The sequence below is a fragment of the Seriola dumerili genome, unplaced genomic scaffold, assembly GCF_002260705.1.
Source record: "Seriola dumerili isolate Sdu_G_001 unplaced genomic scaffold, Sdu_1.0 BDQW01000044.1, whole genome shotgun sequence".
Lineage (NCBI taxonomy): Eukaryota > Metazoa > Chordata > Actinopteri > Carangiformes > Carangidae > Seriola > Seriola dumerili.
Genome location: NW_019174299.1, coordinates 2424630 through 2442572, shown reverse-complemented (window position 1 = coordinate 2442572; position 17943 = coordinate 2424630). Strand labels below are relative to the sequence as shown.

Sequence of the window (17943 nt, the reverse complement as noted above, 5' to 3'; positions counted from 1 at the left end):
GTCCCACATCCCTCTGTCTCTCTCTCCTGTTACCCTGAGGCTGGCCTCAATACAGACTTAAGGAAGCCAGGCGTGTTGCCAGTGAAGGACAATGCTTATTGTCTCAGGACTGAGGAGATGTCTCTTTTTGTTCCAGTTTTTTTTAGGTGTGCCAACATTCTGCATCCATAAAAATGTAGGAGATGAGACACTGTGGAACTTTTCTTTGATTTGTCAGATTCGCATCCGATATGGTGTCCTGCCGCTGTGTTACCAAGACAAATTGTTGCTTTTGTCCTTACTGTTTTATTGAATGAGATTGGGCAAATTAGAATTATATTCTCTGCTTTCATCTGAATCATATTTTGCAAATAGTAGATCAGTAAAAGGTCACAGTTTGCACGTGTGCATTTGTATTTGCGTGGTACTCATGAACAGAGACAGGTAGAGAAGATACAGCCCTCATGAATCCCTCACATGTACAAGTGTATATGTGTGTGTGTGTGTGTGTGTGTCCATGGTCATGTGTATGCAGCGTGTGCATGTTTGCCACATTAGTCAGTGTCAGAGGAAGAGTGCTGTTTGTCCTGGCACTCGGACTGGCACTGTGGAAGTGTTGGTTGGCAGCTATGACTCAGCGTTACAGCATTAGGGAAGGAAAGAGCAAGAGAGAGAGCAGGAGGTTTGGGCTGAGCCTGCTGCCTAAGTGTGCCACTGGGCTTGACTAGCTTTCCTGGCTTCTGATGACTGATTCTGCCTGTCTGCCTCTACGACTTGCTGTCACAGGACCCATTTGGCCTATCGTATAACGAGCGCCAGGCTGGATAGGATGGGTGGAAAAAGAGAGATAACTGTGGGGAAAAGAGTGAGGGAAGGTGGGAGTGGGTGAAGCGTGTGAAATGGCAGGAAGGCAAAGCGGATCCTGTGACAGAGGAGGATTTTGGGGCTCGAGGGCAGCAGTGAAGAGTGTTGTTTACCTCGAGAGGGAGGGAGGAGCAGATATAAGCAACAGAGAGACGTAGAGAGGAAGACGGCAGAGGAGGGGAGGGTTGACCTTGGTAAAGGTCAGAGACACCTGCCTACTCCCTCAGACTGTCACCCAAGCAGCCACCGCTCGCACATCAAGCTGAAGGACTGACTGTGAGGAGGCAGTTGCCACGGCAACCGCTCTGGTTGCCATGGAGATTGTTATGTGTGAAAGATCAGTCAGTAGGACACAGACTGAGGGGTCTTGTCCGAATCGCATTGTACCGTCACATGACGAGTTGCGACAGCGAACTATCAAGCCTCCAAATACCAGCGTTTATCTATAGATGCAAAAACAAATCTGAAAGAACGTTGAGGAACAGTGTTTTCTGTCTGCAGGGATAATGTATTCACTTAATCGCATTTGTGTCTGTACTGCACGGACTTGCAGACTAGCTGTTCTTGATTGCCACGGTGGATGTATGGAGAACAATACATACGAACACGCCATATCACTGCAGCATATCAATGCATGGCAGTGAAAATGCAAGCACACTGAATTGGGGTGTTGAACAGTATGTTCTCATCTGAGAAAAAGAAGAGGCGTGATTCATAATTGATTTTCTCACCCTTTAGTGAATGAAGCCAAATTGAGGGTGATCATTTATTTTCTCATATTTGAATCATTGGGATGTTTTTCGGGTTTATGTATCGGCACAAATGGAGTCTAAAGTACAATGTTAACAATGCTGTCTCTACATTTTTGGATATGTCAGTAACCCTTTATGCTTTTACTTGGCAACTACTATTCAAGGTGCTCACTTTCTGTCTCTGTCTGCCCCCCCCCCTCCAGTTCAAGAGGATGTTGAACAGGGAGCTGTCCCATTTGTCAGAGATGAGTCGCTCAGGGAACCAGGTGTCAGAATACATCTCCACTACCTTTCTAGGTAAATCAAACCCGTCATCCGCTATAGCAAGTCCCTTATAGCTTTGACCCCAACCGCGACCCTCCATAAGTCTCCATCCTGGCTGACCTTCGACTGTTGATCCTTCCAGATAAGCAGAACGAGGTGGAGATCCCATCCCCGACCTTGAGGGAGAGGGAGAAGCCCATGTGTCACATCAGCGGTGTGAAGAAGCTCACGCACAGTTCCAGCCTTTCCAACTCCACCATGCCTCGCTTTGGCGTGAAGACTGAACACGAGGATGCGTTAGCCAGGGTAAATGGATGGAAAAGCAGCCTACCAGATGCAAGTTACTGCATGTACATGCACATAAAGCCCCACACTGTAGATAACAAAGACACACGAAAGATCCCAAAAGACAGGCTGTATGTATTTGCTGTCACTGTGATTATGCACATTATTTACAGACTTCTTCAACCAATACACCCCAATATTTTCCACAACCAAAAACATGACATGTGAACATCTCTTTGACACTGGTCCATCAGAATCAGAGCAATCAATTTTCTAGCTGCATCATGGAAAACGTTTTGCATAAGTGGAGAAACAGACAGGAACCACAACACACCACAATGTCAAGTAGCCATAAACCCTGTTGAAAGTTTCATGTTATCTAATCTAACCGAACACAAACTGCTTGGTCGTCGTGCTGATGTGCTTTCTCGCTGTCTCCTGTGCCTTCAGGAGCTGAACGACTTGAACAAGTGGGGCCTTAATATCTTTCGTGTGGCAGAATTCTCTAATAACCGACCCCTCAGCTGCATAATGTTTGCCATCTTCCAGGTGAGAGGGCTTTGTATGGATTATACAGTTGCCTATAACATGTATCTTGACCTATCTGTGACCCTCACCCCTGTGGACTTTTCCCTGCTGCAGGAAAGAGATCTACTGAAGACCTTTCGGATCCCTGTGGACACATTTGTCACCTATGTGATGACCCTGGAGGACCACTACCATGCCAACGTGGCCTACCACAACAGCCTCCACGCTGCAGATGTCACTCAGTCTACTCACGTACTGCTATCCACACCAGCTCTAGATGTAAATATCCAATGACAAAGACACAGCATCAACACAAATACCAAATGAACCGATAACTTCAGCTGCACAGACACACAGTCGTTACATTCGTCAACGTCCAACGCTAAACTGCAGTTCAACTGATTGTTTTCGTCTCTTCTCTTTCAGGCTGTGTTCACCGATCTAGAGATTCTAGCTGCGCTATTCGCCGCTGCCATCCACGATGTGGACCATCCGGGAGTGTCCAACCAATTCCTCATAAACACCAGTGAGTTGAAATGAGATTAAGAAACACACAAAACACATAAGGTCACAAAAACATCGACTGGGGAAAAACAGGTGAGCTCATGATGGCAAGGAGCGATGGCAAACAACACAACTGCTTTTGCTGAAAAAATCAAATGGATTTAGATTCCATACAACTCAAGTGTGTGATATGTGACCATGACTAGTGAGCATCAACATAATGAAACGTCTTGTTTTTTTTGCCAACTCTGTAAAAGTACTAAAAGTCCTATATTTTAGAAAGGGCGTGAGGCAGCTGAGATAAGATACAGTATGGAAGAATTAGATGTGGCCACTTTTCTGTAAAGTTAGCTGTGTTGACAATACCTGGCATTTCACGTCTTCCTACGCAGTAAAGGTTTTTATTTAATGTTTTTCAACTCATTTTCAATACGAGTCATATCAGTTCTCATGTACTATATTATTTTTGATGGATTCGTTTTGGTGTTTACTGATTTTATATTGAAAATAACAGATTTGTTGTGAAATAGTGAAGAATTTAAAAGTTAAATTGAAACTCTACTCTTGGTTTGTCTTTGGCGCTGCTGTCATCCTCATTTTGACTGACGAAGCAGCAGATTCTTGTTTTGTTTTTGTTTTTTTCGTAAATGAATGTGTTTAATCTGTGAATTTTGTCTTTTCAGTGGTTCTAAATGGAGATACACGCCACTAAAGTTAAATTTGCACACTGCACATCTGCACATTTTTCTGTCTGGTGATAATGCAATGGTGGGAGCTCGACGATACTGATGAAGTGATGTAATTGCCGCATGTGTCTTGGACTCTTGTAGACTCCGAGTTAGCCCTGATGTATAATGATGAGTCTGTGCTGGAGAACCATCACCTAGCTGTGGGCTTCAAGCTGCTTCACGAGGACAACTGTGACATCTTCCAGAACCTCAGCAAGAGGCAGAGACAGAGCCTGAGGAAACTTGTCATTGATATGGTGAGTGTCGTCAACACACTGTATCACGAAGATAACAACCTTCCTCGCTTCTCATCGTCAGGCTCCTTTAGCTCTTCCTCATCTCCTATCACCTTGCTATTTTTTTCTCTAATGCACTCATATCAACCCCCCCCCCCCTCCTTTCCCCTAGGTTTTGGCAACAGATATGTCAAAACACATGAGTTTGCTGGCAGATCTCAAGACTATGGTGGAAACCAAGAAAGTGACAAGTTCTGGTGTACTGCTGCTTGACCACTACACTGATCGGATACAGGTGAGATGCCATCTTCAAATTATTTCGTAACAACTTCAGTCATTATTTTTGGCAGCCAGCAGAGAGAGCTAGTTCTGAGCGCTGTTTCAGAGTGCTATAAAACCAAAAAGCTTGCGATATAAACACTGGTTGTAGAGTTGGAGCAAAGAGATATGTGATCAGAAATTATTTATGCCTCTCTGTCAAAGCGTGGCACCTCTGCACGATGCGGCTTGTATATGGGAGATATGGCCTTGTTATAAATTGTATGCCCCTCCTCAAAATGTCACGGCTTGTAGTGGCTACGCTGACTCCGTGTTTGTATTTTCTCCAATCTCCTTCCAGAGCTTTGAGTTTGTCATTGTGAGTTTTATTTGTTCGGAACAACGTATTGCTGGTATCTTGGCCAGGGCTCCCTCAAAAAAGAGATCTTGTAATCTCAATGGGACTCACCTGGTTAAATAAAGGTTCAAATAAACATCTGGTGACAACATGAATTGGGTTAAAAAAACTAAAAAAAAACTAGGTTAAACAGTCTTTTCTATTTAAGTATGTTTCAGTAGCTTGGAGATTACAAGAGGTTGAGCAATGCAGAGATACATGCTGCGTCTGATTGAACTCTTTGTACCAAATCTATTGGATCTAGTTTACAGGCTGAACAGTATCTGATACATGGGTTAGTTGTTAGTTTGAGGGATTGCGAGGTGATCCACTGAAATTCAGAAATGTTTTTCGACCTGATATGACCTGTGTGTCGAACTGGGAAAGTCAGAGGTTACGGTTACATTTCATCCATCAAAGCAGCTTTCACAGACAGATCCATGGAAAGGAAGGGAAAGAAACACGCGGTTCGGTTTCAGTATGGCAGTCAGTCAATTGAATAAACAAACTTTGAACAGTTTATGTACAGATTTCGGGAGTTTTGGAACATTAGGGAGGTAAGAGCTGTTCTTGAGCTTTGGGATTGACGTGACCTGAAGGCACACAGACAGGATTAATAGCACATAGTGGTTGCTATGCCAAAAGGTCAAAGTTTAAGCATCTTGTTGTGGCCAGAAGAGAGAAAGAAGTTAAGCCAGACTCAGAACAGTAATGAGTGGTGGAAACTTTCTTGTTTACAATGTTGCACATGCAGTTGTGAGTGAAATGTGACTGTGTTTTTGCAGGTGTTGAGGAACATGGTGCACTGTGCTGACCTGAGCAATCCTACGAAACCCCTGGCGGTGTATCGCCAATGGACGGAGAGAATCATGGAGGAGTTCTTCAGGCAGGGAGATAAGGAGAGGGAGCGAGGGATGGAGATCAGTCCCATGTGCGATAAACACACCGCCTCTGTGGAAAAGAGCCAGGTAAATGATCCGCACTGAAACATACACATGCATGGATGCCATCCTGTTCACAACTGGAGAACTGTTAATGCTGTGGGTGGGGTGATGACTACAGTGCAGAGAGTGAGCTGTCATCTCTGATCACAGCAGTCATTCTCGTGCATGTTTAATGATCATTTGCAGGAAGTGAAATGACACCACTGTGCTAGTTTATATGATGTTAATCATACTCTTCCTCTCTCGACGCAGGTGGGCTTCATTGACTACATTGTCCACCCGCTGTGGGAGACATGGGGGGACCTGGTGCACCCTGACGCCCAGGACATCTTGGACACTCTGGAGGACAACAGGGACTGGTACCAGAGCACTATCCCTCAAAGCCCCTCGCCGCCGCCTGTGGGCCAGGACAAGGATCTTAAAGCCTGCATGGACAAGTTTCAGTTTGAGCTCACCCTCGAAGACAGCTCTCAGAGAGATCAGGGAGACGAGGATGACAAGCCCACGCCAAACCACGTGACACAGGACTGCAGTCAGGGGGAGGAGGAGGAGGAGGAGGAGGAGGAGGAGGAGGGTAAAAAGGAAGAAGAGGAAGACATAATGGCAGAGGAGGAAAATGAGGACATAATAGAGGAGGAAGATGAGGTGGCGATGGAGGAAGAGGTGGAAGAGGAGCAGGAGGAGGAGCTGAAAGCTCAGCTGGAGGTGAGATCTGAAAAGGAGAGACTTTCTGACACAAGTCCTGTAGAGGAAGAGGAGGATTCTTCTTCACAAGCTGAAGATACATGAGTTCTGCTCCTGTATCTCCCTCCTCACTTGCACACATTATCTTGTTCATCCTTTCAATGGCCAAACCAAGAACAAATAAGACTGCAATGACAATACAGACCTTTAAATATATTTTTCAAAAAGGGAATAAATTAAAATCGCTTAAAGAGAAGTTAATTACACAGCAACTGTAGATTTGGAGTGGTGATGAGTCCTCTGACTGATTTCACAATGAACTTTAGGCGGAGAGGAATTTAGAAGAGCATTAACGATGGGCAACTGAAGACAGCGTAGCACTCTGGGACTGGGATGCACACACATAAACACACATGAAGTGACACACAAACACATAAGAGACCAGAGTAGGAGTAAGTCATGTAGAACACACAGATGCAATGTGTGTATGTGCATGCATCAGTCATGCAGTATAATTGTCCATCTGTATCCTCTCCTTACACACACACACACACACACACACACACACACACACACACACACACACACACACACACACACACACACACACACACACACACACACACACTTGACTGTATGTTTGTATGTGTGCATTTACTTGAGGGACATTGATCAGTGATGAATCTCTTTGGAAAAAGCCATCTCTTAATGGAGTATTAACTAGTGTTCAGTCAGTATTAGTAATTCATGTTTGTTAGAATCTCAACAGAAACTGTTCTCCTCAGAAAAGCTACAGTCCGAGTGACTTTTTTTTTTTTCCATTTCTGTCGGAAAGAAAAATAAGAAAATCCACAGAGTTGGAGGAGGAGAGAGGAAGAAATAATGGGAGGAAAGGAAGATGCTGCGATGAAGGGGCCGCCGGGTCCCATACCCCTTTTCCCTTTACGAGGAGAGTGCTACTGGTGCAAGATGGCTCTGTGCCTTTCTGAAACACCAGCTTCCTGAACGGAGCTGTCGTGAAGCAATGCATTGTGGGACAGGAGTGTCTGATTTTGTTATCATTTTTGATTGTCTCTTGTTAAAGATCTCTCTTTACTGTTCATGGTATTGTGGTGTGTATCTCACACGTACAGTTTCTGTGGTGATATGTTTTGAGCTGTAAGTCTTCCTTTGTTGCTCTTCTGGTAATATAATAACTCAGAACTCTAGATGCAGAGCAATCACTACCACCACCACAACCACCAGTGGACTCTTTCCAGCTTATGGTTTTTTCTTATTAGAATGATTTTTTTAAACTTTCTGAGAATAAGCCATGTGATGCTTTGATGCATAAGTTTTGCCTATTTTCTATTTGACAGTTGCTAAATATGTTGAGGGGGATACAGAATTATTTCATCAGCAGAACAAAGTTTTCACTCGCCATCTCACGCCCACTTGCACTGTGTGTTTTATGTCTCCTCATACTCAACAATTCTCACCAAAGTAAAGGACGAGAAACTTCAGTGGGTGAAGTGATTTGAAGGAACACAGATAAGAATAAGAAAATCAGGGAGGCAGAATGTCAGGGGAAAGAAGCGTGACTTGGCCAAAAGGAGGTCTGGCAGTCCCTAATCATCCTTGTTATGTTTGATGCTTTTTTGCCTTAATGTCAGATGCAGGATACATACCTGCCAGTATGTAGATTTATAAGATATATAATAGATATCCTCGTATATTTATATCACGTCTGTATGCTTATTTCTGTGAGTATCAGTGTGTCTATACACAATGTATCCAGCATTGCATTTGGAGGGGAAAGGGAAACATTGCTGCCAATTAGTCGTTATGTTGTTTCTGTGTTTGGACCAACATAAAGAATGTGTTGTTTTTTTTTAATCAGGATGGTAAAATGACTATCTTATAGCTACCTGTAGGCAGAAAATTAGCAATCGCGGTTAAGACTTTGCAGGCGATGAGAGTGATTAAGGATGTCTTTTGTTTGAATCTGACCCGTTATTGATTTGCTGACATGATGGAGTTGACGTGTGTGTTTGTGTGTGTTTGTGTGTGTGTGTGTTTGTTTGCGTGGCTGACTGTGTGGTCATGAGTAAGCGAGTGAGTAACAGAAAGGAGAGGATGCGGGATGCTAAAGATGTTGTCATGTGTGTCATTGTTCGCTCACTGGCATCACCACATCTTGTTGAATGGTGTTCTGGGATCCGATCAGCACAGATTAAATTGGTCACAGTTTGTTTAGGTGTTTGTTTCTCACAGGGTAAAAAAAAAAGAAAAAAAAAAAAGAAAGAAGGGATATAAAAGAACATGAGTGTGGTTCTTTTGAAGGTAAGCGCAAGTTTCTGCAGGTCAGTAACTGAGTTTATCTGAAGACACCGCAGCTCGGTGCAACAGAAGCCTGTGTGTTTGACCTGCTCTGTCGCAGGACGGAGCAGAGCTGCGGGGCCACCACACAGGCTTTCATCTGGTGGAATGGGAATCCAGGATTATTATTACAGTTACCTAAATAAAAGATTCCCATATGCATCGGCCTTTTACTTTAAAGATGTTGCTTTGTTTTTGTGGCTTCTCGTTCTGTCATAAGCTATAAAAACATTAATATTTAATTGCCATACAAACACGATACTGTAGCAATTGTTTCTTATTAAGAAAATTATTCAATTGATTGATTGCTGCCATTCTTTTTAAATGATGAAAAGAAAACCATGGGAAGTGTTTTCTTTGAACAGTTTGTGTACAGTTTATTTTTATATCATTCTGGTGGATGGTCTGGAAAATGAATCATGTGTTGATGATATAGCTATAAGCATTACCACTCATGTATATAATGTTAATATTGGATTGTAAATTATAAATTTATCCAAGTCATAATGAAATAACCACTTGAGGTTGTTAAGTGAACCACTGGAGCACTGCAGGCCACATCCTCACCTTCTCATCTTCTGATTATATTTTTCGCTCAATTGTGCTAACGTTCTTTCACATTTTTTTAATTGTGCACATTTATTGTTAAAATCAAAATATATTTGTACCAGCACTTTATTTCGTCAGGTTTTGAGGCAGACAGTGTGTTTCAGGTAGTGTACAGTCTGTGCTGGTGGTTTGGTCATTGGCAGTCACTTGTTGATTATATCCCACTGGGCCAAATCACAAACTCTCATTGTGCAGTAGTCAATGTTAACCCCTTTTTAGAGGCATAATCAAACAAACTAGTCATTCTCTATTAAATGTCCATGTGAGATTGAATTTATTTGACTGGTAAAGTCAAATGTAGGCTGATATAGTCACATAGGATGTGACACGTTCAAAGAAAATAAATGTGTCCTTATCTAACTTGGCCATTTCTAGTACTATCACCACCTCTGTTTCTTAGTAACTTTAATCACTAGCCTGATAGCCTCAATGTCCGTCCCATGGTGGCCTAACTAGCTGGTTCCCATCGGGGTTGCTGTCAGGTTACTTTGTTGCTGACTGACTCCCTCTGAGAATAATTCTCTGGGCTGTAATTCATGTGTTTGTTCACAAATAAGAAAGATTATTCAAGGGAAAAAAAACAACATGAAATGATTGTAATATTTGTAAATGATCTTGCTGTAATGTGTAAAATGTGTCCAAGTTATTTTTTATTATATTATTTTTATGAAAGTTTTTCCTCTTGACAGAGCTGAGGTGTCATTTTGTGAATAAATGCATTTAATAAGCAAACATCTATATATAAAACAATATTATAGTATATCAGTATATTTTTCTTTTATTTCACTGTTCAGTACTGTAAAGTGTGTTAAAAATACAAATAAAGTAAGATTTTTATATTAAATGCTACACCATTGTCATGTTTGCTGTTATTGCATTTTCTTTGTCAGCCTTGTTTGCATGAATACTATTCATTGATTAGTCCAGGAGCTGTACGTGTAATTGTATTCCTAATTGTAGCAAGACTGCCAGGACTGTATTATGAACTGGATATTGCAGGCGACGGCCCTTGGTCCTTAGGGGCTTTGTAAATCCCAGTTGGCTTCTAGCCTTAATGCTCTGCTGTGTACAGGGACCTCTATTTGTTCATACTGTTTGCTCCAATGTAGGTTTGTATCCACATGCACACACCCTGTATGCTGTCCAGTCTATGTCTATGTGAGATTGATAAAAACATGTATGAGTTCATGAATGATGACATATGTTAGAACATGTATGGGTGAACACATTTAGACTATTTTTGAGTTAAATGTATAGGCCCCTACATGAAGAAACAGAAGACAGAGACAGAAATGCACTTCATGTATGAAGTTTACTGACTTTTAAAGTTTTGCACAGAGTTTGAAGGATAATGACAGTTTTAAAATAACATACATTTACTTGGACGCTATTTACTTGTCTATTCTCCACTGATATCAGATTTGTGTGTAGACGGTGACTTGTTTGACTCTGACATGAGATGGCTGCATCCTTACCTACACCCAGAATCCTCTTCTTCAGACAGGTGCCACTACCCTCCGCCAATCACCAACGCTAAACCAGCCGCTATCCAATCAGGATGAAACAAAACACAAAGGGGTGGGGTTGTACGCATGCGCTCTCATACTACGGAACTAGGTTGTGTGTAACGACCGGCGATGACTAGCTATTAGCTTGTTTTCTCAAGAAGAAAAACTTACACAGTGTTCTTCGTCTCCGACTGCCTTGTTAACCCTGTACGCTCGAGGTATTGTAATGTTACTATAACAACATACGTGTAGTTGTTATTTTTGCTTGGGTGTTTGTTTGCGATTTGCTTGTAGCTAAAGTTTTTCTTAAAGCTAGCATTCATTTGTTAGCTCGGTGCTAGCTAACAAGAAGTCGTCGCATTCAGTCGAGCGACATAACAACACATGTAGATGTTTGATGTTGTATTGCCACTAATATACTTTTATGAGCCGTTATGAGCTGTTACGGCTTGTCCACGGTGGTCACAGAGTCTTTCCTGTATTCATCTGAAAAATGTATGTGATTGACAGGCAGTCCCGGTGCAGCTGAATCTCGCTTAAACTGTGACCCAGTGTGGAGGCGCACCATTAGGATGTTCTATCAATACCACCACCTCCTCTCCCTCTTTCCCCTCCTCCTGCTGCTGGGTGTGGGAGTCTCTGCGGTGGAAGTGCAACGACCTCGCGGTGTACCTTTATCAAGTAAACATTTAAAATCCATGAGTGCACTTACAGTTGTATGCAAATATTTGGGCACTGCTGGGCAATGAGCATTACGTTGGGTTTGTGTGGCATGACAGTGGCACAGGAAACATTGCACGGATAGAGGGAAGTATGGACTCCAGTAAATATCAGCAAATTCTGAATGCAAATATCCTACAGTCAGTTAAAGAAAAGATACTGGCTTCTACAACAGGATAATAATAATCCCAAGCAAACCTCAAAATCCACCATGAACTACTTCAAGAAACACTAGCTGAAGCTCTTGTCTTGCCCGACTTAATTGGATGCCCAGACTTTTGCATGTCACAATTACTGTTTCATTTTTATGTGCCTTATGATTGTAGGTTGTCCATTGGTCCCAATCTCATGAATCTGATACCCCTAGAACGCTATGAAGGAATTTCTTCAAATTTGGCTAGTTTTTAAGTTAAAAGAAAAGTGCATTAACATTTGAGGAAAGGCTTATTTTTGAGCCCTGCTGCACAGGTTGTATTTATTTCTTCTTAAATCAAAAATCAACAGACAGTGCAGAGTGCCCAGGGGTGCCAAACTTTATTATACAACAGTAAATCTGTTGATTGAAAGTTCATTATCAGCTCTCTGATTTCAGCTGTCATGACTCTCACTTGCTTCCTCTGTTTAACCTCCTTGACAGAACGGCAGTTCTATGAAGAGGGCAAACCATTTACTTGTCTGGATAACTCCGGCACTATTCCCTTTGACAGAGTGAATGATGACTACTGTGATTGCCAGGATGGCTCTGATGAGCCAGGTGCGTATATCCTGCATGCTGGAAACTGAATTAAAGAAAATAACAACTGATGAAAGTATAGGAGGTCTACTTAGTATAATTCTCACAGCCGATTTCTTTATTTAAAAACACATTTATTTGCAGGCACTGCTGCTTGTCCCAACGGCAGCTTCCACTGCACCAATGCAGGTTTCCGACCAGCCTTCATCCCCTCCTCCCGCATTAATGACGGAATCTGTGGTATGAATTTTAAACTTTACATTTCTTTTCGGGTGTGCTGTGGTCAGGAGTTTGTGTAACGATTGTGTTTCCTCTACAGACTGCTGTGACACAACAGACGAGTACAACAGTGGTGCCGCCTGTCAGAACACCTGCAGGTGGGACTGTTTTTTGATTTTAACTGTAATAACTTGTATCTGCTTAACAGAGCCTATACATATATTACACATTAAGTTTCCAGAAAATGTGGAGTGGTCTGTTTTTGTTCAGTAATTTTTTACATCATGTGTGATTTGCAGGGAAATGGGGCGTAAAGAGAGGGAGAGCCTGCAGAAAATGGCAGAGATCGCAAAGGAGGGCTTTCTGATTAAACAGCAACTCATACAGGAGGCCAAGAGGGGCCTAGAGGATAAAAAGGTGTGAATGACAAGAAAACATTTTGGTATTCGTTTGTATAATAATCAAGATCCAGAGCTCTGAAACATGGATCATAGCAGTGTCAAAAATATTTTTATGCAGAAAAACTGAAGACATTTGAAGGTGTCTGGCTATGTTGTTTAGCTTACTATGCACAAAAAAACTGAGGGCAGTTGTGGGCGGGACCTTATTTTGAGCATTTCCTACTAACTCACTGAGAGAGGCTTGGTTCTCAATCAGAAACTAGATGCATCTGAATTCTCCTGTTAATAAAACCAACAAACAATAAGTTCATTTTAGCTTAACAAAAGATGCAAGGTCTTCCAAGTTCACAGTGAAGTTATTAATGGCACATTGCTGTTATTCTTTCCTCTTGCATTTGTTAATTGTGTTATACTACCTTTCTATTAGAGCTGTGTTGTTGTATTTGCTTGTTTTCTATAGAGTAGATGTTAAGGCATCGTTTCATAAACTGGAAGTAGTTTTCAGATATTGTGTAGATCTTATTGGGTTAAATTTATCATTTTGATTTGTCTCAACAGGCCAAACTTGTAGATGTTCAGGTCGGTAAGAAGGATCTGGAAGACAAGGTGGAGGCACTGAGAACTGTAAAGGAGACTGCAGAGCAGCCAGAGAAAGAAGCTAAAGAGCGCCATCTGCAGGCCTGGGAAGGTAAATTAACGTGGAAGTCCATCACCATCTGCTGTTTGTACAGAACATCACAGTACAGATAGTAATGTCTATTTTCGGAACATTTTTTGAGTTAGTCTTAGTTGCTTGGACGCCGCACACACTAGTAGTACTCGAAAAACTTCTCTGATGAAATGATCGAATTCTTTCAAAACATTTAGTCACATTGTATAGAAGTACACATGTGATCAGAATCACTGATAACGCAGCACAAGGTAAAATTTTATTTTTGTTTCAGATCAAAAAGCTCTCGTTCGTATGGAGAAGGACAAGACCAGAATGGCTGAGGTTTTTCTTGAGCTTGATGATGATGCAGATGGCTTGTGAGTATCAGCACCCTCCAGAATTATTAGCACCCACACTGAGGGAAGATTTACAGTGTTGTGAAGCTTACCAGCGACAACTTCAAGAGCAAACTCTAACATAGTGGATGATGTACTTTTGTGTATCTCAGCGTCTCAGCGGCTGAGCTTCTGTCCCATTCTGAGCTCGATCCAGATTCAGATGGTTCATTCACCGAAGCAGAGGCTCAGGTAAATGTGTTCTTTTTGTGTTGTTCCTATCAAAACACTGCTGATGTAGTGGAGTCAATAAATGCAAATATTTTGAAAATCGTTAAACATCTTAAGAAGCTGAAAATATCTAAATGTGAGTATTTTCTTCGCTTTGTTAAGGGATCGTTGGGAGGAGTGGACAAAGTGGACACAGTAGCATTTGAGGCTGTTTGGAATAACATCAAAGAAAAATACATATCAGAGGTAGAAACCTGTTTATTCATTTAGACGACTCCATGTGTAAAAGCCTCTGCTCCTCTAATGTGTGACTTTGTTGGCATCAGGCCACCGCAGACACCCCAGCACCAGTGGAGACTCCACAGGAGGAGCCAATCTCCGACAATGACTCTGAGCAGTACCCTGAAGATGACATCCCAGAGGATGAAGAGGAGGAGGACGAAGAGGATGAAGATGAAGAACCAGATGATGGAGATTATAAGGTAAGCCCACTGACTCTCCCCATCAAATTTACACTGGATGACTCTGAAGTTTATTTTAGTGAGCCATTCTTATCTGTGTTTGATATGCAGACCCCTCCTCCGACGCCGACTCAGGAAAAGAAAGATGACGATGAGGGGACTATGCCGCCCTATGACCAAGAAACGCAGAGCCTCATTGATGGTGAGTGTGTGTATAAAACTGAATGACTCATCCAGTCGTCAGCTATGAGTAAGTGAGTCATGCTTTAAAATACCAGGGAAAACACAGATGTGACTTCCTGCCTATTAGTTTGAATTTTGATATGCTATCTTAAAATGTATCGTTCACTCTGGTAGGATAAATAAATGTTTAAAGCAGAACAAAGTGTTCAATTGAACAGCTGTGTTGCTGTTATATGACACAGGTCTATTGCTTGTTTGTTTTTTGTTTTTTTTATAAAAGCATCAACAATAGGTCAGTCGTGATTTTCTCCAGCTTTTTTAATGTGTGTATGTAAGCACATGTATAATACGTGTATGGGTTTGGACTGAATTTACTGTGAGAGTAGATTTTAATTCTGGGCATCTGATTCCCAGCTGCACAGAAAGCCAGGGATGAGTTTGACAAGGCTGAGAGAGCTCTCCGGGAAGTGGATGATCAGATCAGGTAAGTAGCCAGCCTGAATGTGGGCATGCTTCTTTGCCAACAATGCACTCATAAGTGTTTGATACCATAACTGCAGTCTAACTTTATACAGCAACAATGGATGATTCTGTTGCAGTGTAACAGTGGTGGTGCATCAGTGTGTTATCAGTTCAAGACTGAAATACAAAAAAGATTACATGTTGCATTGTTACTTTGTTTGCTTTCGGTTTGCAGGAACCTTGAGAAGGAAATTTCCTTTGACTTTGGACCCGATGCTGAGTTTGCTCATCTCTACAGCCAATGTTATGAGTTAACTACTAGCGAGTATGTGCATACTTGTCAATTATTTGTTAATTATTATTTGGTATAAGTTCCTATTTCTGAAAGTCTAAGTCACCCTTTGCTCTCAGGTACATCTACAGGCTGTGTCCGTTCAACAGAGTATCCCAGAAACCCAAGTACGGTGGATCTGAAACCAATCTAGGGTAAGAGAATATCTGTGTTTCTGTCTGTCTGCACTGTGTATGAAGCACGCTTGACTTGTCCTGTACTTTTTCACTTTTTTCTGTAGAACATGGGGAAAATGGGCAGGTCCTGAGGATAACATCTATTCGGTGATGAAGTATGAACATGGAACAGGATGCTGGCAAGGCCCGAACAGGTCCACCATGGTGAGTCTCAATTAGTCAGCCCTGACTTGATGTTTTCTTCCCTTGATTTTTACTCCCAATCATTGTTTCTCATTGGATAAAGCACTAGAAAACACATAATTGTTGTCCCTCAGGTTAAGTTAACATGTGGAAAGGAGACGGTTGTGACATCTACCTCAGAGCCCAGTCGCTGCGAGTACCTGATGGAGTTCACCAGCCCTGCTGTCTGCCAGGAGCCCCCCAGCCTGGATTCTTTGCTTCATGAGCACGAAGAGCTCTAGGTCCGCTTGATTTGTGAGTATCTTTTCTGTGTGTGGCCAAACCTCTATGATGATCTATCTCTACAGCCAGTGTTATGATACCTTTTTATGATTATCTGGGACATAATCTCACTTTATTGTGTGGTGCACATGAATTTCTACAGGACCTTAGTATCAATCCCCTTTAGGATCTCATATGGGTTCTGTCTCCAAAATTAATTAGAGGAGCCACGTTTTTTTTACCGTAAATAAACTTCACTCACAATCATCTGATCTTCATTTCTACATGGTGCTTACTGAAGTAGAAACAAAAATCAGTGACAGCCAGGGCTGCATAATGTGAAGGTTTAGTGTTTCCGATTTTTTTTTTTGCGAAGAAAATCCCTTGTGCGGTTACAGCTTCACTTTAGAAGAAGAGCAGGACAGCAGCAAGAGTAAGGTAAAGGCAACTTCATTTGAGTTCATTGTAGTTGTTAAGAGGATTAAGAGTTAATGGACGCTAAGAATTTAACAGTGCACATATGGGTGAGTCAAATCTTAACAGGTATATTGTGGCACATGTTCTTTGGATACATTATCAGTAAACTGGCGACAATATTGTGATGTCCTCTTTTGCCTTACTGGTGCGGTTTTGCATCCATCCTTTTATGTGTTCAACATTTTGCTCTGGTTACAGATAATGTGATAGCTTGCAATGTATTCCGTATCACAAAAATTGCTCATCTTGTGATATCACTGTTACCTTGGCTATAAGCAGTGTATAGTGATATCATATTTTGAGCTTTCCTGTGAGGCCCAGTGCTGATGCTGTACAGAATGAATAGATATCAGGTGTAGCTTCCCTTGAAATAAACAAAGGTTATAAAAGGCTACTGTAATTTCTGATACATTTTCAGATGGATTTGATGTTTTAAACTATGATTCAGCTGTTTCTCCTCTGCTGTAAATGTGTTATGGTGATATTGTAGACAGGATATTGAACTAAGATGATGTTTATGATGATGATAGTGTGGATTACTTTAGGTCTGCTCAAGCAAGTGTGGAGGTGAGAGGATCTGGGACAACAGAATTAGAATTTTTTGAATGTGTCATCGTGAACTTAGATCAATAAATACAGCATCTAATCCAAATGTAACTGCTGACCCCAAAATAACAAACAAGAAATGTGGATCCATCACCGGTGTAAGTGCTTATTCTTCGGAAACGAAACCTACAGGGATTAATTGCAACTAAATACTTTTTCCCCTCTAACAACTGGGAAGTCATGACTTAAGTAAACAAGCCATTGAAATGACCATGTGTGGTTTCTCTTTTGCAGGTTGTTCCTGAGGGACCACACAGTCACTGCAGCAACCCGACGTTGCCATGCTGTGAGCAGCACCACCTTGTTGTCGGATAACAATCGAGAATAAATGATGGAAATTCCAACGAGTTATGTCGTCTACACTTTAAACTTCCACTGCTACCTGTTGTGTTGACTCTCTGATTAATCTCAAATGTAGTGTCATTCCATTGTTTTGAAATAAAGTTCTTTTTATCATATTCCAAACTATTTTGTCCATTTTTAACTCTGCCATTACAGCCTATGCCATTTTGTTATTAAATTATATTCTCAATTAAAACTGGTGGCTTCCAAATACAGTACATTCAGTTTTAATTAATTGTAGAAGTAATTAGATACACATCTAAAACATAAATAGCAGGAAATAATAAGACGTGTTTTTAAAAAAAAAAAAA

The 17943-nt window shown here is 41.6% G+C and overlaps 2 protein-coding genes across 4 annotated transcripts in view; both read left to right on the top strand.

The window, feature by feature from the left end:
- Positions 1 to 7001, top strand: part of LOC111217502 (cAMP-specific 3',5'-cyclic phosphodiesterase 4A-like) — a 37652-nt gene extending 30651 nt beyond the window's left edge. Inside the window, exons 7-16 of one of the 3 annotated variants that reach the window (XM_022739399.1) lie at positions 1799 to 1892; positions 2002 to 2165; positions 2595 to 2693; positions 2787 to 2951; positions 3099 to 3198; positions 4007 to 4161; positions 4313 to 4435; positions 5581 to 5763; positions 5992 to 6255; positions 6298 to 7001. In XM_022739399.1, coding sequence (XP_022595120.1) covers positions 1799 to 1892; positions 2002 to 2165; positions 2595 to 2693; positions 2787 to 2951; positions 3099 to 3198; positions 4007 to 4161; positions 4313 to 4435; positions 5581 to 5763; positions 5992 to 6255; positions 6298 to 6528 — 1578 coding nt within the window. In that variant the 3' untranslated portion in view covers positions 6529 to 7001. Of the gene's footprint in view, positions 1 to 1798; positions 1893 to 2001; positions 2166 to 2594; positions 2694 to 2786; positions 2952 to 3098; positions 3199 to 4006; positions 4162 to 4312; positions 4436 to 5580; positions 5764 to 5991 lie in introns of all 3 variants that reach the window. The other 2 variants (XM_022739401.1, XM_022739400.1) reach the window with 2 other exon arrangements.
- Positions 7002 to 11013: 4012 nt separating this feature from the next.
- prkcsh (protein kinase C substrate 80K-H) lies at positions 11014 to 17748 on the top strand. Its single transcript, XM_022739291.1, has 18 exons — positions 11014 to 11116; positions 11409 to 11579; positions 12256 to 12372; positions 12496 to 12591; positions 12671 to 12728; positions 12870 to 12987; positions 13530 to 13659; positions 13916 to 14000; positions 14132 to 14210; positions 14352 to 14435; positions 14516 to 14671; positions 14762 to 14852; positions 15248 to 15317; positions 15531 to 15620; positions 15707 to 15781; positions 15868 to 15967; positions 16081 to 16240; positions 17525 to 17748. Exons 2-17 carry the CDS (start codon positions 11471 to 11473, stop codon positions 16225 to 16227), a joined length of 1605 nt encoding a protein of 534 aa, XP_022595012.1. The 5' UTR covers positions 11014 to 11116; positions 11409 to 11470; the 3' UTR covers positions 16228 to 16240; positions 17525 to 17748.
- Positions 17749 to 17943: the final 195 nt, after the last annotated feature.

What these genes read in the sequence shown, in the direction of transcription:
- prkcsh (XM_022739291.1), top strand. Translation starts at nt 11,471, where the DNA reads ATGTTCTATCAATACCACCACCTCCTCTCCCTCTTTCCCCTCCTCCTG. An exon ending in AACGCAGAGCCTCATTGATG is followed by an intron (nt 14,853 to 15,247) that starts GTGAGTGTGTGT and finishes TCTGATTCCCAG; the next exon opens with CTGCACAGAAAGCCAGGGAT. An exon ending in GCCCGAACAGGTCCACCATG is followed by an intron (nt 15,968 to 16,080) that starts GTGAGTCTCAAT and finishes GTTGTCCCTCAG; the next exon opens with GTTAAGTTAACATGTGGAAA.